The 24,155-nt window shown below is 45.6% G+C and overlaps 1 protein-coding gene and 1 long non-coding RNA gene across 9 annotated transcripts in view; one reads left to right on the forward strand and one right to left on the reverse strand.

Annotated features, from left to right (window-relative positions):
• Positions 1-12,968, forward strand: part of LZTS1 (leucine zipper tumor suppressor 1) — a 53,636-nt gene extending 40,668 nt beyond the window's left edge. For all 8 annotated transcript variants that reach the window (XM_061592972.1, XM_061592973.1, XM_061592974.1 and 5 more), the window contains 2 exons: positions 1,668-2,492; positions 8,459-12,968. In XM_061592972.1, coding sequence (XP_061448956.1) covers positions 1,668-2,492; positions 8,459-9,127 — 1,494 coding nt within the window. In that variant the 3' untranslated portion in view covers positions 9,128-12,968. The remainder of the gene's footprint in view (positions 1-1,667; positions 2,493-8,458) is intronic.
• On the reverse strand, positions 117-12,922 carry LOC133368574 (uncharacterized). Its single transcript, XR_009758696.1, has 3 exons — positions 12,837-12,922; positions 4,314-4,494; positions 117-196 (listed from the first exon to the last, which is right to left on the reverse strand). It is a non-coding gene; the product is annotated as an uncharacterized LOC133368574 (long non-coding RNA).
• Positions 12,969-24,155: the final 11,187 nt, after the last annotated feature.

Consider the following 24,155-nt stretch of genomic DNA (forward strand, 5'->3'; position numbering starts at 1 on the left):
GTAGTGCTGTTGTTGGGACCACGACCCAGTGTTGGTACTAACCCACCAGGATGAAGATCAGTGTCTTAATTGGTGAGGCAACACACAGTTAATTTTATTTATTTGTTTTAATTTTCTTACAGTTATATCCCTCCCAACCAGATCCAGGCCTGCTTAGCTTCTGCAAGGTGGTAGCCTCACGTGCCTTCAGTTGAATCTGTAAAACACACACACACACACAGTTTAACTGACATGGTATTTCTATGGTCTTGCTACGCCCTGCGGCCTCTCTACCAGGGCTACTGTCATCTCTCCACGTATGACTATGTTCTACCTCTACTGTCAGAGGCAGAATGCTGGGAATTGCGCTGTTGTGCTTATGGGCTTCTCTGGGGGCATCTGGTTGGCCACAGCAAGAACAGGATGCTGGACTAGCTTGGCCCAATCCAGCAGGGCTCTCCTTATGCTCTGTACCTGAAGGACAGCAGGCAACAGGCACCACTTCCGATTCCCAGATGTCTCTGCACTCTTGCCTTTCTTTGGGATGGTCTTCTGCATTGCTCTCCTCTGTATTGCATCCTTGATGCTTTCTCTCTTTTGTTCCTCACTACACCGTCCTTTGCTCTTCTGTCTGCCTCTTGCTTTAGGACTGCCTTTCCTATCCCTCCCCCCCTCCACTTTTCTCCTCTTGCTCTTCCAGTGTTCCCAGTCCTTTTTAGTGGCTGCTCTTACATGGCTCCACCTCCTCCTCCCCACCCCCAACTGGCCAACGGTCTTCCATCCTCCAGCTGATGCCTTGGATCAGCTCACAAACCCCTGGCACCCACATCTGGCATCATCAGCAGGCACTGTGACTTGCAACCATTCCTGGTCAGGTTTGCTGCAGCCACCCACAGGGAGGATAGCCACACTGAGCTCCTACTCTAGCGGGTCTTGGGTATTTCCCCCTAAAATCTAAATAATGGAAGGGAAGCGTATGCTACTGAGTTGTCATGCCTTAAAGTGTCTGCAAGAATTCAGATAAAAATCATGTCAAGGTAAAGCTTTGCATTTGTTTTAATATAGCATTCGAAGCTATATGATGCAGCCTCAGGCCCAGGGGACCAAGGTGGCCCTCCAGGCCTATCTGTCTGGCCCTCAAACCTCTCCTCAGGCCACACCTCTCATGGGCCCTTCTTCACACCCAGAGTGTTTTTGCCTGGCTGGAATGTAACCTTGAACCTGGGTGACGTCTCTTGCTTGTCTGGACAGAGGCTAGAGAAGGTTTTGCGAGTGTGTGTAGAAACTAGTCTACTGCACAAAGGCAAAAGTTACACTTGCTACTCTGCCTGCCACGGGCGTGCGGCTCTTGCAACATTGTCCAGAAGGGAATGCAGCCCTTGGGCTGAAAAAGATTTCCCACCCCCAAATTTAAAATATACTGTGCATACTTTATTGAATTCCACCACCACTAACCCAACCAAATATTTCGGTTCAACTTCTTGTAGCTATTAGGAAAAAAAACTTTTCAGATATTTATACAGCAAAAAATAATAATCAGATCTCCATTGTTGTTTAGTGCAGCAAACAATTTTAAGATGTCGTCCCCCCCACGTGCGCAATGCCTTTTCTCTGGCAATAGGTAAAAAGGATCAACTGTAAGAATCTTCTGTGCCCACACTAACTAGCTGGTTTCTTCTTCTCCCCAGGCCACTGACAAGAGTGCTACAAGGCCCACAGCCTTCAAGCCGGTGACCCCTCGCTCAAACACAGTCCTCCATTCTTCTCCAGAACACGCTGGCCATGCTCCCCAGAAGCGCCAGTCCCTGGATAAACCCAAGGATCTGGACCTTAAGCCTGCTCTGTGCTCTGGAGGACTGTCAGACTCAGGGAGAAACTCCATGTCTAGCCTCCCCACCCACAGTACAGCCAGCAGCTACCAGTTGGACCCTCTTGTTGCTCCTGTGGGACCCATGAACCGATTTGGGGGCTCTGCCCTCAACATCACTCAGTGCACCGTCCTGCAGGATAGTAACATGATGAGTCTCAAGGCCCTGTCCTTCTCCGACGGGGGCACCAAGATCCTGAACCCCGGGAAAGTATCTGCTCACCCCAATGCTGCCGAGAAAAACGCCTGCATCCGCTCGCCAATCTCCACAGAGGAGTCGGCCATCCAGGAGCTGGAGCAGAAGCTTCTGGAGAGGGAAGGGGAGCTCCAGGAGCTCCAGTGCAGCTTTGAGGAGAAGGAGATCACCTCCTGCCAGAGCTATGAGGAAAAGCAGAGGCGTTGCAGGGACGAGATGGAAGGGCTGAAGCAGAAATGCAACAGCAAGCTCAAGCAGACATCGCAGAAGAGCCAAAAGGTGCAGCAGCTGCTGCAGCTCCAGGTATTCCAGCTGCAGCAGGACAAGAGGCAGCTCCGGGAGGAACTGGCCAACCTGATGAAGGAGCAGGACCTGCTGGAGACCAAGCTGAGGTCCTATGAGAAGGAAAAGACCGCCTTTGCTCCAGCGCTGGAGGAAACGCAATGGGAGGTAAGACTCTGCACCGTCTGAATAGGGAAAAGCTTGTGCAGCAATAATCTGTTGCATAGGACCACATGCTGAGGGAGCAAAGGATGCATTGCCACCACAAGTCAGACAAGCATATGTACCAAAATGGTGCTTACAGAGGCTTCATCTGAATGGACTGACATGAGCCACTGAAAGAAACTCTCCCTGTCTCTAGCTCATGTATAGTATTATAAAACCCCAGCACAAGGCACAAGGTGAGGAGACTTATGGTTCTCTAGATGTTGTTGGACTGCAACTCCCATCATCCTTCACTATCGACCCTACTGGCTGGGACTGATGAGAGTTGGAATCCAGCCACAAATGGAAGGACACAAGCTTCCTATCTCTGTTCTATCATGCCCCCAACACCTGCCATTTTTTCTAAGTGGAAAAAACCCTAAATGTTGTAGCCTTTCCTCATAGAGAAAGTGCTCCGGCCCCCTCATCCTTTTGGTTGCCCCTTTTTCCTAATATTTCCCCCTCTACCACAAGTACTCTACCAGCCTGCTTTTTGTTCTTCCCAGAGTAGATTTGGACAACTCAACAAGCATTGACTTTTGCAGTCACTGGCTGTCGGACATCAAGAGCAGCCAAGTGTCTGAAAGTGCCCCGAGATGAGGGTATTCTGTAAGTACTGTTCAATGAGCAACCTGAGAGGTCCATAGCTTGTTCAAACTGTGGTGTTCACCTAACCCATCATGTCTTGGGGCTTCTTCAGACAACCTGGTTCTTTAGGATTCCCATCACCTGGGATGCCAAAGGTCAGCACTTGTTGCAGGGAAGGGGTTATATTTGTTGCAGAGAAGGGGATCTCATGCCTGCAATGCCTCTGCTTTTCCTTGTAGCATTGGCAGGAAGTGATCTCCTCAAAGCTGCACTAGAGTTCCTGCAGCTCCCCTTCCCTCCCCAGAAGCTTCTGCTCCAGCTCCTGAATGGCCGATTTCTCCATGGAGAGTGGCAAGGGGATACATAGGGGAGGATTTATATAGGTGTAGGTCCTGCCTCTGTTACTGCACAGTGAGCATGTTGGATATACAGCTGTGCCCTTCAGTATGCCACACTCATAAAAAAAGGATTCTAGAAAACACTGAAAGTTACTTTGGTGGCATTATTATCATCATCACCATCATTATTACCATCACTGGGTTGTCTCCAACTTTAGTTATACTCAGAGTAGACCCAGTGAAATTACTGGGAATGCCTAACTTGGGTCCATTAACTTCAGCGAGTCTACGCTGAGTATTCATTTATTAAATTTGTATCTCACCCTTCTTCCCAAAGGAGCCCAGGGTGGCAAGCATCAAAGGGTGGCATTCAGCTAAGCCCTACTCAGAGTAGACTCATTTAAATTAATGAACCTAAGTTAGTCATGTCCATTAACTTCAGTGGAGCTATTCTGAGTAGGACTAGCATTGAATACCACCCAAAATATTGGTATCTTGTGCTTAGGTCCTGCTGGTGGGCTTCCCATAGGCAACTGGTTGGCCACTGTGAGAACAGGATGCTGGACTAGATGGGCCACTGACCAGATCCAGCAAACTCTTCTTATGTTAATACAATTTCTAGAATAAAATGAAAGCATGTCTTTAAACGTTTTAAATTATTAAAATCCATCTAGAACATTTATATTTAGAACATCTAAAAATATTTAAAAGCAATCACAAACCCTCACAGTTATTAATTTCACTGTTGCTACAGGCAGAACTTGGTAAGCCAGGGTAGAACTTAGCTGGATACAACTCACTATTATTATTGCTAGATTTGTTGAATAGACTGCGCTCTCCAGAAAAGTTTGCTGCTTACCCAATTGTGCTGAAATATTCCCATGTGTATGTAGTCACAGAATCACATTAGGAACAAAAGGATCCCAACAGGAGAGCACCAAAGTTTCATTTTTCAATGAAGAGTGAGTGAGTGAGTTAGCACCATCAGTCTTCATGGTGCTTTGCAGAATACAAGAGGGCAGGCCCTTGCCCCAAGAAGCCTGCAAAATTCAACATGGGAGAGGAGAGAAACAGAGGTAGGGGTAAACAGAGAAGCAATGTGTTGTTGTTTCAGTTGTGCCCACTTAGGCTGAGTTGCAGCAGGACGGAGAACTAGGTGGTTGTGCAGAGGTCTTCACTGCAAAGATGGGTTTTAAGGAGGAATTGGATTCATTCATGGAGCTTCATGTTCCGCAAATCCATGACAAATCTCAAGAAGTCACATGCAGGGCATGTTGAAATGAATGAAGGACTGCATGGGGCTATATCCAGCGTTCTCTGTTCACTAGCACAAGGGCTAATGCAACACAGGAATCCAACACAACAGCTGAGCTGTTAGAAACTCATTGCACAACAGATTGCACAATAAGCAACCTGCTTATGCAGTCTCTTGTGCAACAACATTTGGCTGACTCAAAACATTTCACCTGTAGAACAAGCATATCACTAAGTGACTTTAATTTAGCTCTACATTCTCTTTGCCTTGAGAGGTTATGCATGAACATCAAATGTACGCAGGATTAACTGTCATTGCTTTCTGCCGAAGAACCTAAGAATTACAGTTCTGCGAGGAAGCTGCAAGAGACTTTCACCCCCTCCAGCACTGGGATTTCCCTAGTTCCTGGGTGTTAAGCTTTCCATTACCATGATATATGGGAGGAACTGTACCTCACATGCTTTGCATGCAGAAGGTCCCTTGTTTAATCTCCATTTAAAACTTAGGATCAAATGGCAGGTGATAGGAACAATCTCTTCCTGCGACCCCGCAGAGCAGCTGCTCATTAGAGCAGATGATTGTCAGTTTGATGGTCCTGCTATAAAGCAGTGTCCTGTGTTCCTGCTAAGATGAGCACTGAATAGTGGTGCAGACATTGCGATGAAAATGATTGCATCAAAGGTGGGGAACCTCTAGCCCAGCCTTTCCCAACCAGTGTGCCTCCAGACGTTGTTGGACCACAACTCCCATCAGCCTCAGCCAGCATTGCCAATGGTCAGGAAAGATGGGAATTGTGGCCCAACAACATCTGGAGGCACACTGGTTGGGAAAGGCTGCACTAGCCCATGAGTCAATCTTGACACACCAGGTCCACTTTGGCCTGGAAGGCCATTTCCCCACAATCCCACCCACAAGGCTGATCCTGATAAGCATCTGGCCCATGGAACCAAAAAGATTCCGCACCCCTGGTCCACATGTTTGTTCGTTTGTTTGTTATTTGATTTATATCCCACCCTTCCTCCCAGCATGAGCCCTGGGCGGCAAACAAAAGCACTAAAAACTTTAAAACACCATAAAAACAAACTTTAAAACACATTAAAACAAAACATCTTTAAAAATGTTTCTTAAAAAAAGCTTTCAGAACATCTTCTAAGATTAAAAACATTTTAAAAAGAAGGTTTAAGAACATATTAAAAAGCAATTCCAACACAGACACAGACTGGGATAAGTCTCAACTTAAAAGGCTTGTTGAAAGAGGAAAGCCTTCAATAGCCGCCGAAAAAATAACAGAGATGGCGCCTATCTAATATTTAAGGGGAGGGAATTCCACAGGGTAGGTGCCGCCACACTAAAGGTCCGTTTCCTATGTTGTGCAGAACGGACTTCCTGATAAGATGGTATCTGCAAGAGGCCCTCATCTGCAGAGCGTAGTGATCAACTGGGTATGTAAGGGATAAGATGGTCTTTCAGGTATCCTGGTCCCGAACTGTATAGGGCTTTGTACACCAAAACTAGAACCTTGAACTTGGCCCAGTAAGCAAATGGGCAGCCAGTGCAATTGTTTCAGCAGCAGGGTGATGATACCCTGCCCCAGTGAGCAGTTTCACCACCGCATTTTGCACCAGCTGCAACTTCCGGACCAACCTCAAGGGCAGCCCCACATGGAGTGCATTACAGTTAAAAAATGGGCTCCTGCTGGGAGGAAGGGTGGGATATAAATATAATAATAATAATAATAATAATCCAGCCTGGAGGTTACCATTGCATAGACAACAGTGGTCAGGCTATCCCGGTCCAGAAACTGCCGCAGCTGTCTTACCAGCATCTTGTTACATCAGTTCCTGCCTGAAAAATGGCAAGCAGTATCACAAACAGGAATAACTCATTAACTTGTGTTCAGATTGACCATGTGATTTTTTTTTGTGCTATAGGACAGTATAATTGGACCAATTTGAACATCATCCCACGTGGCATCTGCAGCTGGGGTATTGCCCAGTTATTCCACTACCTACAGTTGCCTGTTATTCCCACAAAATGAAACTCGATACATAATAACATAGTTCAGGTGGCCTTTGCCTAAAGATCACTTTGTTCTCAAGCAGTTCTAACTTGGGGCTAATGTTTGGATTGCTGCATCCATGTTAAATTACACAAAGCTATTTTGCACAGCCATGTAGATCACCAAACGTGAGGGCTGCAAATGGCAAAGATCTTAAATGGGTGGGGAACCTCAGGCTGAGGAGCCAAGTGCAGCCCTCCAGACCCCTGTTTGACCCTCTGGACTCTCCACAGGCCAAGTCCCTCCCACAGGCCACACCCTCCTTGAGTGCTTTTTCCTGGCTGGAATTTGCCCTACTAGGATAATTTGTATCTAGCTTGGAAGGAGGATGGAGAGAGATGTGTTGGGTGGCGGCCAAACACTTTGCTTGGCTGTATAAAGGTAAGAATCAAATCTGTTGCTATGTCCACTTTTGCCACACTAGCATGCGGCCCCCAAAAGGTTGCCCGCAAGGGAATGTGGCCCTTAGGCTGAAAAAGATTCCCCACCCCTGAGCTAAAATGAAAGTTCAGGTCCTTATGATGCTTTTGCTGAACTGAAAGCCAGTGTGATGCAGTGCACAGAGTGTTATTTAAACCAGGGGGGTGAGATTCAAAGAGCTGCTCAGTCTCTTAAGTATACTGGTGAGTGCTGTCAAAGTGGGAGGCACCACAGATGTGGTCCTGAGCACTTTGAAAGAAGGATGGGATCAAAACGGAATAAACAAATGATGATGGGAGTAAGTGCCAAGCTGCTATAACATTTTCTTGAATCTTCCCCCAACTAAACCTTCAAACAGCAATGGTATTCTGTATACGCCTTTCCCATTCTCGATTGCCTTTTAGTGAAAGAACTTCAAAATTCAATTTGCGGGAGGAAACAGAATAGAGAATTGATAGAATGAAAGTGCTGTTTTCTGTGTAGGTGTGATTTTTTTATCTCTTTTGTTTCATATTTTTGTACTCTGCTCTAATTTTACTGAATCTTGCTCTCCAGATAATGTTCCCAGAATGAAAAGGGGAATTAAAAAAGAAAAAAACACACACACCAGCGTACGGCTGTTGAAATGTTAACCATTGAAAGGACTGCACAGCACTGACTCTTATAGTGTTGAGAAGAGTTTTATCCATTTACTGCTACCAAATGTAATATTGAAAAGCTGGTGGCTGGTCAAAGCAGTCTCTCAGCCTAACCTACCTCACAGGATTTGAGTTCAGTTGGATGCTAAGTCAAGGATAGAGAACCTATTTCAGCTGGGGGGCCACTTTGCCTTCTGGGGACCACATGCCAGCAGTGGGTGGGGTCAGAGGCAAACGTGGGCAAAGCAAAGAATATAAATGTTACCTTGGTACAATAGGCTAGTTTCTACATACCCACTCTCACACCCCAAGAGGCAAACAAGAGGAATTATCAGAGTTCAACTTCACATTCTGGCCAGGCAAAAAAAATACTTGGAACTCAGTACAAAGGCAGTAGGAGATATGACTGGTGAAGGGGTATGGCCTGGAGAGAGTTTCAAGGACAAGATGGAGAGGATTGGAAGGCTGTGTTTGCCCTCTGAGCCTGAGGTTCCCTACCTCTGATCTAATCCATTATGTACATGTCACATTCTGTGCTTGTCAGTGCTATGCTCAATTCCAACATAGTTATGGCCTCAGGTAGGCTGATTCCTAGAACGCATCCTTACTCTCACTGTTGTGTTTCCCTACAGGTATGCCAGAAGTCTGGTGAAATCTCTCTGCTGAAACAGCAGCTGAAGGAATCCCAGACAGAGCTCAACAGCAAGACCAATGAGGTCCTCAACCTGAAGGCTCAGCTGAAGGATCTCCGGGCAAAGATGGAATTGCTAGATATGAAAATTCAGGACTTGGAAGACTCGCTGCATGCCAAGGCCATGGAACTGGAGGTGTGCGAGAATGAGCTCCAGCGCAAGAAGAATGAGTCAGAGCTGCTGAGAGAGAAGGTGAACCTGCTGGAGCAGGAGATAGCAGAGCTCCGAACAGAACTAACAATTCTCAGGGAGGAGATGAAGTGTGGGGTGGTCTCTGTGGGCCTAGAGGGTGGCATGACAGAGGAAGCACAAGCCCTGTGGAGGGAAGTAGAAAAGCTGAAGACGGAGCTGGGGGAGGCCCGGGAGAGCAACGAGCAGATGACGGTCAACTTCCAACAGGAACGACAGACCTGGAAGGAGGAGAAAGAGAAAGTGATCCACTACCAGAAGCAGCTGCAACAGAGCTACCTGCACATGTACAAACGGAACCAGAACTTGGAGAAGATGCTCCAGCAGTTGGCAGCAGGAGAAGATGGGAAAGAGCCCTTAGATCTTGACCTCCACGGTACTGACGTCCCTTATGAGGACATCATTGCCACTGAAATCTGAAGGGCTCTGTGCCTTCTTTCTCACTGTGGAGGAGATGGATCTTTCATCCAGGGGGTTTGTGTGTGTACAGTCCAGGAGAACCACCTGTTTGTCAGTTGAGATTTTTGCGTGGCCAAAATGGGTCACCAGCTGTTGTCATGCCACGTGTGAGTGGCGAGATGCCATTCCCACCCTTGTTGTCCCCAAGCCATTCTAGTGCACCCCACTGAGAAATAAAAGGGGAAGGGTGGGGGTGTTACCAGTCAACCGTTCTGTCAGAATAGAATCCAAACAGGACCTGGTTTTGGCAAAGAATATGCAAGAATTTCTGTGCCAGAGAGAAAAAGTGGCTGCTTCTTGCCCATGACCCAGGTACCGGTTGCCAAAGGCTACTGGGGAAATTAAATGCTAGTTGTATTGCCTCCTCCAGTAGCCATAGGAAATGCCATTGCTGGTCCCTTGCAGCCACTGAGCTGCAAGACAAGGACTGTCCATGCTCCAAGAGCCTCTCAGTTGCCATGTGGGAATACTTTTTTGGGGGGATGTAGCCTTTAGCCCCTTGTTCCTTTGTTACAAGTCAGAGTCTGCCATCACAAGCTCTTGAGGATATCCTATAAATTCTCATTGGCTGAATATAAGTGATTAGTCAGGGCCGGCCCTACCATTAGGCAGAGTGAGGTGTCTGCCTCAGGCTGCAGATGTTGGGGGAAGGTGGGAGTGGTGGAGAGCTGTGTGTGCCATGCAGTTTCTCCTGCACCTCCTAAGGCACCCTGCTGCCCTCAGGTAGAGTGGAGGACATGGCCCATTCGCTGCTAAGTAAAACTCAACTGCCTGCCCAGCCAGCTTCTGTACTTGGAATGGGGGGTGTTGTCTTTGCCTAAGGCCAGCTCTGTGAATGGTGTACTTTCACTGAAGTGTAGTGGAAAAGCAAGAGGTTTCTGGGATATTTAGATGGGATGAAAGGCATTTTCTCCTTTTTTCTTCTGGGAGAAAATAAACCTGTTCCACTGGTTGCCTGTGGAGGGCCTTCTTTCTCCAGAATACGTCTCCTGTCAGAAATAATGGACTAGTGTTTTAGGCTACTAGAAGCCATAGTCTGGCAATCAGCCACTGGATCTTCCTTGTCCTTGCTCATTATTTGGCAGTGCCTCTTCCATGAGCAGGCGAAAGGTGGGAAGGGTCTGTTTTTTATTTTGTGTGGGAGTGGGAACTGAAATGTCCTTGTGTTGTCATATTGAACAGGAATGTTTATATTCATTTATCTAAAATGTGAATATTTGTATGGAGCTTTTGGGAGGGTTTTTGTTTTTTGCAAATATCTAGTGTTTACTGTTCCACATTTCCTGTCTCCTGTTCTGCCGCTAAATCCCCATCTGGACTATACATTTACACTATTTACACTTTAAACAGTCCTAGCTTCCCCCAAAGAATCTTGGGAACTATAGTGTGTAAGGGTGTTGAGAGTTGTTAGGAGACTCCTACCCCTCACAGAGCTACAGTTCCCAGAGTTCCCTGGGAAGAGGGATTGATTGTTAAACCACTCTGGGAACAGTAGCCTTGTGATGGGGAAAAAGGATCTCATAACAACTGTCAGCACCATGAACAAATGACAGTTCCCAGGATTCCTTGGGGGAATCCAGGACTATTTAAAGTGATATAATACTGCTTTAAATGTGTAGTGCAGGTGGAGCCTTTGAAGGGTGTTTTGAACCCCCTTTCCTTTACCAGGACACCCCAGGGACTGTGAAATTAGGTGTGATGGAAGGACAGAGGAAGAACTGGATTGGTATACAAAAGGGAGGGTCATGGTGTAGAAATTCCATAACACAAGCAGATGGATCAAAAGGTTTTAAACTTTAAATTTTCTTTTTGGGAAAAAAATGATAAATTAAAAACACAGAACCACCACTTGTTCCAGACGTTCCTCTATGTTTTCCCTCCTTGCAAGGAGGCCCCCAACTCAAGAGAGCCCCAAACCAACCACATACAAGCCAGCACAGAGCAATCAAGGATAGCTGGTTTAGAAGAGTTTGCTACTTGTCCCAGCAGCTGTGAAAGAGCCAGTGTTGGCAGGGCAATGCAGGGCAGTACTGAGGCCCAGTTGGACAAGCTGCACCAGGATGGGTGACATAGGAAGGACTCTAGGAACACAGGAAGCTGCCTTGTATTGAGTCAGATGGTTGGTCCATGTAGGTCAGTACAGTACTGCTACACTGAGTGGCAGCAGCTCTCCAGCGTTTGAGACAGGGAGTTTTTCCCAGCTGTGGAGCTTCCCGAGATTGAATTTAGGATCTTCTGCATGCAAAGCAGATGTTCTACCACTGAGCTACAACCCTTTTCTTGGGTGGCACTGGGCAGCATGGGTCCAAATTAGTGACAGGATTGCTTTGTGAGACAGGGAAAATGCTAATCTGCATATAAAACTACCTGCACCACCAGCCAAGAAGGAACAAGCCCACAGACAGAGCTCCAGGCTAGTGCCTGACCCTGGAAAGGAAGGGAAGGATCCCAGATATTCTACTGATCTAGTAGGCTCTTTTTAGGAAAGTAGGAGCAATCTAAGCCCCCCCCCCACTAATATTCTGCAAGAGGTGGGTGTTAGTAAAGCCCCTTATCGCATGATCCAACTCCAAGTGTCCATGGAGCAACAGCTTAACTTTCTTGGAGGAAGGACCATAGCTCAGTAGCAGAGCACATGCTTTTCCTGCCAAAGTTCCCATGCTCAAACCCTGGTGTCCCCAGACAGGGCTTGGAAAGACTCCTGCCTTAAACCCTGGACAGACGCTGCTAGTCAGTGTTGTCAATACTGGGCATGATGGGCCAATGGTCTAACTCTGTACAAAGGAACTTCCTGTCATTCCTCAGCCATGTGTTGTGCCTGGCTTCTGTAGAAGGATGGGGCTCTTGGAATGATGCCAAGGCGAGTCAAAGATGCTGCTATGACCACAGCGGCTCTTTCCTTGGAAATCTCATGTATATTCTTCACTTCACCGTCACTCTCTGCACTCCTCCAGACAACCTGTTCATTGGACATTTTTTCTGATTTGCTTGCAAAAAACCTTATGCAAAGGGTAGGCTACAGGCTTAACCTGCCACTTTTATTTTGACACTTCCAAAGTCCCTTTATTGTCACCAAGTCTTCATCGAGCATTCATTCTGATTTGTTTGCAGGGCAGTTATATGACAGTAAGCATTCATCCTGCATCCAAACTGTTATGCTTGTGGGGTGTTTTTACATCTTCCTGTTAATTGTTCGTTCTTTACACACTTTTCAATACATTTCCCTAACTGCAAAAACCCCTCATTTCTTTTTTTTAAAGAGGAGTTATTGCACTAGGACAGAGGTGGGGAACACTTACCGCTCCAGATATTGCTGAATTACAGTTTCCATCATCCCTGGTCATTGGCCGTGCTTGCTGGGGCTGATGGGAGTTGTACTTTAACAACATCTGGTGGGCCAAAGGTTCCCCATCTCTGTACTAAGGCAATAGAGTACTTTAATCTGCTTTAATTTTACAAACCTAAATTTCCTGGTATGTGCTTAAATCCTTCCTGCAAAATACTGATAGTCTACAGCAGGGATTCCCAAACTGTGCTCCACAAGCTTCATTCAGGTGGTCTGCGGTATGTCGGTAAAAATACAGTTAAAAACCATGCTACAACAAGCAGAAAAATCATTAAGGGCTCATCTACATGGAAACATTTATTCATAGGAAAACACTGGATTTACCTTTGTAATAAATTTGCACCGTCCACAATTCCTGCTCAAATATAGCTGCCAATCCCGTTCATGCAGGTAGGCATTCCTCTGGGAAGGATTAGTCTCACTGCTTCCTTGTTGCCCCGCCCTCTAATTATATATTTCCATTCCCTCTGGTTGCTATGGTGACCAAGCATGCTCAGTCTGTTCTACCAGCTGCAGTAGGTTCCTTTTTTTAAAAAAAAAAGAAGTGCGAATATCTGTGTTTTCCTTGGTAGGATACAGCTGAAATACAAATCTTTGAGCAGTGTTATGCTTTTGTGGACAGCTTAGGGGGGAAAGAAAATAAAGGCACCCTTTGCAGCAACATAAAAAAGCAAGCAGAATGGAGAATAGGAAGTTACTTGTCAGCCTACAGGAAACAAAATGAAAGGGAGGAGAAGATAGTGGGCATCGAGAGGGGAATGATTGACACACCCACCTAAAAGCATCAGAGCACAGTGTCTGCAAGCACTAGAGATACGGAGTAAAGAGTTTTTTTCTCCCCTTTTTGTATTATCAGTGGATTGGGTTAGTACAGATTTACAGGGGGCAAACTGTATGATAGCTTCTGTTTGCCAGTAACATCATGTGAACCATGCAAATTTAAAGGAGACGTGAGTAGCACCAAACACACAGTAAACAACCATGCAGATGATCCCTAAGTGAACCGCCAAGGTCTTCAGCAAGTGGGGGACCACTGAGCTAGAGGTGCCCTCTCTCTTTCCCACTTTCTCTCTTCGTTAAGCTATCAGATTAGCTAAGCAGGGGAAGATGTATAGGTTGCTTTGCACCCGTGGCCAAAGCTTAACCTGACACTTTTATGTCAAAAAATTTCAGTCCTGATTGCAGCCAAGCAAAATGTCACAAGAGAGTCCCAAACTTTTGAGTCCACCAGAAGTCTTCCATTAGGCTGGATGTTAGTTAAGGAACGTGGGAGCAGGTGAAAATAAAAGTGCCTCCCCCCCCATGAAAAAAGAATGGACTGCCTTCAAGTCGATCCTGACTTATGGGTGACCCTACGAATAGGGTTTTCATGGTAAGCGGTATTCAGAGGAGGTTTACCATTGCCTCCCTCTGAGGCTGAGAGGCAGTGACTGGCCCAAGGTCACCCAGTGCGCTTCATGGCTGTGTGGGGATTTGAACCTTGGTCTCCCAGGTCATAGTCCAACACCTTAACCACTACACCATACACACACATTAAAAAGAATAACAAATATAATATATAACATATATTATAATACATAATAACACAATCATGAAAAATAGCGAACTCCCAAATCTTGATCCCTGAGGCAGCCACCTCATAGGAGGACTGGTCTAGACCTTCCCTGTTTAGCTGAGAAGAATCAAGATTAGATTACTGCAATGCACTCTGTGGGGCTTCCTTTGCACCTGAACTGGAAACTGCAATTAGTGCAGAATACTGAGCCAGAATGCTGATAGGAGTGAGACTCAGTCAACATATAATATCTCTTCTCAAAGATCTGCACTGGTTGTCAATTTGTTACCGGGCCAAGTTCAAGGTGTTACTGTCTTAACAGCTCAGGTTCAGTCTACTTACGAGACCGCCTTACCCCATGTGTGCCCACTTGAGCACTTCACTCTGCGGAACAGGCACTGCTACAGGTACCACATAATACTCATTCTGCACTTGTAAGAAATCATTCTTTTAGTAAGGCACAATCTACTCTTTGGAACTCCCTGCCTGCTGACATCAGGCAGGTGTCTTCGCTGTATTCCTTTCAGTGCCTGCTTAAAACTTTTTTGTTTAGTCAAGCCTATCCAGACACATAGACATTGATCTGTTTTAATTTTTTTTATTTAGTAGCTATTTAAATTGCTTTAAATATGTTTTTAATTATTTGTTTTGTTGATAATTTTAATGTTTTTTGTAAACTGTTTAAAGGTCTTTACAAACAAGCAGTATCTATCTAATGTTGTTAAAACAGGTGGTATAGCACAGTGGGGAGGAGAGCTTGGCTGGCAGTCCAGAGTCTGTGAGTTCAAATCCCCGCTCGGGTCTCCTGGGTGTCAAGGGCCAGCTAAAGATCACCCCCACAGTGAGTGGCTCAGGGGTTACATGCCCTGCCACCTGTGCAGCCATGGGCAAGCTGCATAGTCCCAAGGAGCCCAGTTGCCCCCCAGCTGGCAGTTATGGACAAGGAAGGGGCTGGCTTGTGCAGCTGTGGCAAGCTGAGTAGGCCCTAGCCAGCTGGGGAGGACTAGTCTCAGAGGGAGGCAATGGTAAAGGGTCAGGTCTGGTCAGTGCCTAGATGGGAGACCGCCTGGGAACCCTATGTAAGCTGCCTTGTTTTTCAATCATGAAAAGAAAAGTGGGGTCGAAATGTAATAAATAAATATATAATAAATAAAACCCTCTTCATACGGTAGCCATAAGTCGGGATTGACTTGAAGGCAGTCCATAATGTTGTTGTTAAATAAAATAAAGAGTTGGTCTTCCTTTAGCCAAGCAAGGGCCACACAACCACTGGTGTCAAGGGGACCTGAGTTATGGCAGTCATATATTGATGCCTTGCCAGAGTCAGCCAAGGACATTGGCTTGCATCCCTGGTTGCTATGGATCAAACTGCCATTAAATGGATAGCTGCATGGGGCTAGTTTATAAGTTGGCACGCCTAAATGGTATGTTCCACCTTGTTCCACTTTCTGGAGGGAAAGAAAGGATGTCAGTCAGCATCTAGGACTTGAGGGAGATGGGGAGAGCTATTCCTCCATTGCTTCATGCAGCAATGATTAAAACATCACTCTTGGGCTTGTGAAACCTTTCAGTATTACCATCCTCTCTCCTCTCCCTGCCAGTCAGCTAATTGGGTTTATGCACATATGTTTCTGATTAGCAAAATTTGCATTGTTAATTGCAATCTCAAAACCAATCTGTCCCCCATGAGGTTAATTACCCCTGAGTGGGAGTGGCTCAGTGTAGCCTGCTTGCAATATCCTGCTGAGCTGATCAACTTTTCCCAATGCCCGTCTGCTTTCTTTCCCCTCCCCGCCATCCACCTCACCTAGGGGCAGGGTACCAGCTGTTAAGAGACATCATTAAACTGAGAGCCTGATTTCTTATTTAAACCTCAAAGCATCTTTTATACAAGGGTAGAACTCCTCCAGTACAAATTTACGTTGGCACCTAAGGCCTAGCTCAAGGTTTTCAGCACCCTCAAATGACTTGTTTATTGAACATCCTTATTTGCTTGCACAAAGCTTACACAGAGATTAGACTATGTCTAGTCTTTACTGAGCCTTCATTCTGATTTGTTTGCAGGGAGATTATATGGCAATGAGCATTTGTCCTGAATTCATCCTGATCTGTTTGTGCAGTGGTTATGCAGTACATCTTTAAGTTAATTGTTAGTTCATCCCACATTTTTCAGTGTAGTTCCCTCATCACTTTCCTAACTATAAAAAATCTGTCTGTGTTGCACCAGGGAGATAGAGTGCTTTAATCTACTCTGATTGTGCAGCCCTAAATTTTTGGTATGGACTTGAATCCCTCCCACAAAATGCCAACAGTCTGGACGTGCCCTGTGTTTCGATCGCCTGATAAAATTTTCTTGCTCCAAAAAGTATAGTGACTGCATGTTTTCTTTTCAGTAGGTAGGAACGGGGGACTGGATCAGGCTAGGAGTTTAACTGCAAAAGGGATAGTGGGTGCTCCCTCCAAATATTTCCCACTAGCCTTTTACTCCCTTTTGGTCACAGTGCATTACGATCTTTAGCATGCATTGACATTTTAGAAAACTGAAGAGGTGGTTTAAAGAAGCCTCATTTGCTTGCTTCCATCCTCTACCCCATCAACCTGCAGAAGCCATTGTTGCTCTGGTCTCCCAGCCAGAGGTCACTCTGCCTTTGCCTAAGCACAATCAGGGATGGTCATTAAAACAATATTATGTGCAGGAGGGTGTGGTGCAGATATCTTTTTTCAAGGGACTTGGCTCTTAAGACCCCACAAAGAGCCCTGGCTGGATCAGGCCAATCCAGCACTTTGTTCTCCCAGTGGCCATCCAGATGCCCATGGGAAGAGGGCAAGCAGGACCTTATCACAAGAGCGCTCTACCCACTTGTCATTCTCAGCAGCTGGTATTTAAAGGCACACTGCCCCTGACAGTGGAGGCAGAGCACAGCTATCATGGCTAGTAGCCATTGATAGCCTTCTCTTCCAGGAATTTGAATCCTCTTTTGAAGCCATTGAAATTGGAGACCATCCGTGCCTCTTGTGGGTGCGAAGTCCATGTGGGCTGTGTGAAGCAGTACATCCCACTTGTGACACAATCAGTTTACCAATTTCAGGATATGTTGAAACTAATCCACGTCTCAAGTATTTATTGCCAAAAGGTGTGCTTTTGTAATGGGACGCCTCGGGACGCAGTCCCGTTACTTTTTGGGCAGGTGGCCCCCTCCTGGCCCCCTCATATGGAGTCCCTCTGTCTCTTTTAGCCAATCAAGTCGTGCACTTCCCAAGTGCTGAGCTTACAGCAGCTTGGCTCCTACTGTTTGTTGTGGGGAAGAGAGAGTCACGAGGACCTGAGAGATAGACGTTTACATAGAGAGGAGGGTGGACAGCCAAGCCCGGGTACTTACTTTCTTATGATCACTGCAAGCTCAGGCTGCCAGCCAACAGCAAACTTTGGGGGAGTGATTGGGGCTTGCTTTTTAAAAAAAAATTGGGAAAGGAAGGACGGAGCAGAGGATGGGTCTCTGCATGTTGAAGATGCTGTTGTGTGCCAGCAAGTGCTTCCTTTTCTTTGCCCAAGGGAGAGTTTTCTGAAGGGGGGGTGTTCAAGGAGTGTGTGTGAGTGTGTGTGTGAGTGTGTGTGTGAGTGTGTGTGTGAGTGTGTGTGTGTGTGTGTGTGTGTGTGTGTGTGTGTGAGTGTGTGTGTGAGTGTGTGTGTGTGTGTGTGTGTGTGTGTGTGTGTGTGTGTGTGTGAGAGAGAGAGAGAGAGAGAGAGAGAGAGAGAGAGAGAGAGAGACCTTTTGTTCAGTGGAGACTTCCTCCTAAGTAAATGTGCCTTTGATGGCAAGCTTACAGTCCACTTCTATGCATGCTTACTCAGAAGTAAGTCCCGCTGCTTTCGGAGGAACATCTGCCTCCTAGAAACAAATCTCACGACTCCTTTGTAGCATTACAGTGGAAATTCTCAGGGCTGGCTTTGTACTTTCTGCCCCTTCTGGATATAGCACTTTTAATGCTTATGCGTTCAGCTTTGGAAAAGGGAGGGAAAATCCACAGAATTTAAAAGATAATCTGCAGAAGGAAGTCTTTGCTCTGTGAAGTACAAAGTGACACTGAAAGAGCAAGAGAGAACTTTGCGCCAGTAACTTTTAAGCACAACCACAGAAAAATTAAAAGCCATATAGTCTCTACTTGCTCAGACACTGTCAGTGGAACCGATAGCTCTGGGAAGACACACAAGGTTGTATCCAAGGTAATGCTAAGTTAAAGCCACTTAGTAATATACTTGTTGCCACCACACCCAAGAAGACTCATGACACAGATATGGAATAATGTTATATTTATTAAAATATAACACATAAGTCAAATTCAATTCAAATCCAATTCAGTCTATTGATTAAATTTCCAAATACTTCAGGCAGGTGAGGCTCACCTAACTGTGAGGGAATTGACCCCCAAGTCCTGAAGACAAGTCAGTCACCTCGGACTGTAACTCCCCAGTCAAGGTTGTGGGAAGATTATCCCTCCTTGCTGTTGGAGTCAGGTATGTGGTTCCAGCCTCCGCATCCTGGCCACGCCGTACAGGCGTTCACCATTATGCGCAAACCAGTCCCACAAAGGACACTCCCCAGATCCACACCAGACATTAAGCTCTGATGGTTCCCTAGGGAGTGCCCTTTACCAGAATGCCTCAGCCACCTCAATTTTAAGCCCAATTACCTCACCTGCCCGAATTCCATGCTGGCCATAGCAGGATCACCACAACCCATCCCGGCAGGCCAATTGAATCAAACCAAGCAGTATGGAGTAGGCAAAACCAAAGAGATCCTGAAATCAGGATCTCCCAAAAAAAATTCCTACTCAGCCCCAATTTGGTGACTAGCAAAGCCCATACTGACAAGGAAGGCAGGGTGGGTGCCGCAAGGCAAAAAAGGCAAGTTCTAAGGGAGGAGCGGTCTTATATACACCCGCTCTATCCTTCACCTGATTGGTAGAAGGATAACACCTGACTCATTCGAAACCTTCGAGAACCTTCATGAGTCTTCTCTAAAATGAGGGTGGCAGCAAACACGCCCCTGCACAAGGCGGGAACGCCATTCCACTGGCAAAATGTTTTGGGCCAGCAGAACATTGTTGCACAAGAGAATGCATAAGCAGGTGGCTGGGAACTTCATTGCACAATAGATTGCGCAATCTGCTGTGCAACAAGTTTCCAGTAGCACAACTGTTGTGTTGAATTCCTCTGTTGCGCAACATTAAAAGTCAAACATCCACTAATGCAAGAGCTGTTGTGCTAGCAGACAGAGAACATTGGATATGGCTCATGGTTTCACTCCAAGCAGCATCTCTGTGTGACTAATGCAAATGTTTGTAATGGCCCTGGGAGCAAACCAGGGCACTAAATGATTGCAGAATTTGCAAGGTGTTAAGGAAATGATCCACCATGCCACTGCATGTGATAGGCAGTAAATCACGGACAGCCCTACCATTAGCCAGAGTGAGATGGCTGTGTCAGGTGGTAGATGCTAGGAGGTGGGGAGTGTTGCGAGGACAGAGCTGTGTTTGCCACAAAGCCTGCCCTTCAACCCCCAGATAGCCTACTACCCTCAGGTATGGTAGAAGCAGCCAGGGCTGAAGTAAAATCCGGCTGCCAGTTCAATCAGCTTCTGTATGTAAGTATTGTGGGATGGCTATTTTGTCCTTTGCCCTAATATGCATTACAAACCAAACACAACCACCATATGAAAAGTGAAAATGTTGTGTGGTCAGTGAACTATCTAGGCCACTTCTAATACTGACTAGAATCCCCCCTTTTCTTGTAAACATAAAGTATCTGTCCTTTTTTACCAGTGCCATTTCCAGATTTGGGGGTGGAGGGATTTGATACTCTAAATAGGTCCCCAAACTTGAGTGCATTCTCTTTCTTTTTCCTCACTGTTTCTGCTGCCCCTTTTACTTGCCTCTCCCTCTGGGCCAAATCTGCACCATCTCCAAGGGAGAGAGGACAAGGCTACAGAAGTTACTAGTCCTTCTCGCTCCTCTCGCTGCTTGCTCTCTCAGTAATGGCAGCTGAACAGGTAGCAACAGCGAGGAGGAAAAAGAGGAGGGGTAGGATAAGGAGGCTCAAAGGATTAGCCACAGACTGCCAACTGGGGCATGGACCTTGGCAGGTGCCTGGCAATGCCATCCCTCACCCCCAGACCTGCCTGTTGCTGTTCAAATTGCCCTGTGATTTGAGGATAGATGAATCTGTCAATTTCAGTTTCTCTCATTTCTCATTATTCCAGTCATAAGTTCAGTTTACCACACATCAATAAGTTTACCACACATCAATAGCTGTTTGCAAAGTTTTTGTTTGGAAAGTCCTCCCTAAGATTTGTCTGCATTTGAATTTTTGCAAGCCATTGTCCCTAATACGCTGCAGTTCCATCTATATATATGCATTTATCTGCACGCTTTACCCTATTACACACATTTTTGTACACATCTTTGGGCTGGAGAATGGCACTGCAAAATCTGAAGGAATGCGAATTTGAAGGAAACCTGTTTTTTGGTTTTGCATATTGTTTCAAGAACTGGGACTTACGTAGATCTGCATTAACATGCAAACAAAACTGCAACCCTATTGTGACTACATCAGGGCAGTTAAAGGCTGCTAAGGAAGGCAGCTTAATTCACATGTGTGATCTTAGAAATGTGCTGCCCTCCCCAAGTCTTTGATCCAATTCCATGAAGCATTAAGGAGGTATTGAGGACCCCTTGTCTCACCAGCTATACACATGCACCCAGTTTAATGTGACAATAGGCTTGTTCACGTTACACTGAACACAGGTGCAAGCTGTCTCTACACATGTACAAGTGCTTGTGGGAAAGAGTTTACATTTGTTGATTTGTACAGCTCAGCTGTCATGCACACCAATCCACAGGCTGATCAATCGTTAAATGTTACACATGAATAACTGTGCCAGTATACAGCGCAAGATCTTGTGTACACAGGTACACATGCTGTATACTCATTGAGCTGAACATGTGAACACCCCTAGTGACTGCTGCCTTTGCACAAATGCCGTGTTTGGTTCTGACAGTCCACATTGCCAGCATGTCGCCTCCCTGGCCCATCCTAGCCTTGCCTAGATAAAGCCAGATTTCAGGCTGTATATATTATTATTATTATTACTGTCGTTTTCTTTTCATTTTTTTCTCTTTCCTTCCATTTAGCTTTTGGCAGTTTTTAATTAAAAAATTTTTTTACATGTTATTTCTGGTGACCAATGTAAACTTAATTTTATGTATAAATAAATTTGTAAAAACCAGAGTCACTCTGTCTTGAGTCTTATGTTATGTATTCTGGACCCCTGTGATCACGAGCCTGTAGGGCACCCTTCAGATGTTGGACTGGGAGTTGTAGTTGGTGAAAGCTGCTGTAGGCAATGATCATTTGGAACATTGGGTTGTGTTCAGTTAAGCCCTACTCAAAGTAGACCTATTGATATGAATTACGCTAAGTTAGTCATGGCCATTAACTTCAGTGGGTCTCTTCTGAATGGGGCTAGCGTAAAATACCAGCCACTGGCTTTTCCTGTTATTTATTTATTTCAGGATTTACAAACTGCTCTACATTCACAGGATACCCAATCAGTGTACAAAAAGATAGACTAAAAAATGCAAGACAGATTGTAAGATGGTATGAAAAACAAAAACAGCAAGAATTTCAAAATGGCAGAAATACGACTGATTTGGGAAGGCTTAGGAGAAAAGAATCAATTTCAACAAACATCAGCAATGTAACAACGTTGGGGTTTGTTTCACTTCTTTTTTTATCCATTAGGGTTTTCACATTATTACAGTAAAACAGTACAGCCTCTTATCCTCCCCCCCCACAAGCTCTCTCTGCCCTTGTGTCCCCCTTTTTTAATTTCAGCATTCTCAGGTTCACATGCTCAGATAAGGGTTAGGATAAATGAGTGTCTGGGATCAGATAAATGTTCTGCTCGGGTCCTGTTGTCAGAGAAATTTCCATCCCCGCATGGTGCCTCCCACCTCTTCTAGTTGTGGTATTACTCAGTTAAGAGTTCCAAAAATGCACTCCGAATCTCTTAGAAGCTGGACATTTTATGCAGTTTATGGAGCAGAATTTTTGCATGGGCTGCTAGTTGCAGGAGGTCTTGTATCCAGTTTTCTGTGCTTGGTGTGACCGGGAATAACATTGGAATATTCATTTTGCTGCCAGCCTGACTCAGTGGAACCATCTTTCCTGTCCTTCCGATAACCTCCACCTGGCAGGTATGGAACCAATTATTATGTTGGTGCCACTTTTTAGGGATGGAAAGATCTGTCAATTTAGGTTCTCTCAGTTTCTCATTTTGCCAGTCTTAAATTCAGTTCCCCACATTTCTGCAGCAATTTGCAAAAATCCCCAGCATTTTAGTGCAAATGTCTCCTAATTAACACATTTTTGTAGGCAGTTTTGGCTGATGTACACATTTTTGCAAGCAGTTTCTCGTCATATAATGCATTTTTCTATGTTATTTTCACTCAAATATTCATTTGTATGCACACCTTTCCCTAACAAATGCATTTTTATAAACACTGGTTGGCGAACTGCATTGCAAAATTCGAATAAGGGTGAATTTGGAAAGTTAGCTATGTTTCAGTTCTCACATTGTTTTGGAACGTACAATTTTTATAGATTTGGCATGAAATGCAAACTGAATCAAATTTCTCACCCATCTCTACTATTCAAGAAAGAGAATTCCTGGGGCCGCAATGCTACAAGAACCTTCTCGAGTCACAGCAGGCTTTGCAACGTGCAGCACCTTCAACATATCTTCATTGGCAGATCGAAGTGGCCGGGATGGGATGCAGGAAGTGAGCCCAGATAGTTTGGTCCTGAGAGTGCTTTTCAACCTGCAAAATTTGTCTCTACTGCCAAAGTGATTGGGGGGATGGGCTTGAACTGAGTTAGAAAAATTGTATGGGGGATATAATACCTCTTGAGCCTAAATCTGGGTGGGCAGATACTAAAACAGGATAGAGCTACTGCAATTTTCATAGCTGTGTAGAAGAGGGGATTTCCGCAGGGGTAGCTTGTCATGCCAAAATGAAACTCGGAACAGGAGGGATTGCTGCCACACGCATGCACCCTGCCAGCATCTGCCACGTAATTCTGCCTGATGCTGGGACTGACCTTGGGGTATTCCTTTTTTTCAAAGGTAAGGCGTATGACTATTTTGCTCTCTTCAAAATGTGGTATGCCGACCATGCTGCATCTGAGCTTCATACTCATTTTGCTAAGTGAAGCCCTGGACTTCTGCTCCAAAGTCCTGCCCTGAGAGCACCATTGGTTCGACTGAGATCATGCTCAAGGGCAGCATATAGGAACAAAGGAAACTGCCTTATATCGAGTCAGACCACTGGTCCATCAGGATCAGTATTGTCTACACTAACTGGCAGCAGCTCTCCAGGGTTTTAGAGTGGGGACATTTCCAGCCCTACCTTGAGATGCTGGGGATTGACCTTCCTTCTGCAAGCAAAGCAAATGATCTACCACTGCACTATGGCCCTTCCCATCCAGTTGTCCCCAACTTCCAACTGGCAAAGCAAAGTATACCATCTGGAGGGACTAGTGGAATAATAGAGAATTTATGAGGAATAGGGACCTTGCACACCAATGTGACCTCACTTAGGAATAGAGATGTGTGAAGTGACCTCTGGCAGGACTCCCTCCGGCTTTGGCAAATTAAATGGCAAGGCTGCAATTGCAACTTCTAACAAGGCTGAAAATGACAAACCCAAGAGACATTAAATGTATGGACTCTTCTTCCCCCCCCCCTTTTTTTTTCAGGTTCCTGACTGCGACAAGCAGATTGGACTATTTGCTAAAGGCAGATGCTGCTCCTCATGTGCACTCACGCGTTCACACCTCCTTGCGCACATTCTTTCTGCCATGCAGAAGCCACCAGCAAGCAGGAGCTGTGACTTCATTATCAGAAAAGCACATCTGCTACCTGTAAAAAAAAAAAAAAGCACCTTCAGGGATAAACAAGAAAGAGCTGGATTTTGATTGCCCTGGGAAATCATTTACACAAGGCTGATCCACTATTGCCTTAACACCT

Source organism: Rhineura floridana, chromosome 12 (assembly GCF_030035675.1).
Source record: "Rhineura floridana isolate rRhiFlo1 chromosome 12, rRhiFlo1.hap2, whole genome shotgun sequence".
Lineage (NCBI taxonomy): Eukaryota > Metazoa > Chordata > Lepidosauria > Squamata > Rhineuridae > Rhineura > Rhineura floridana.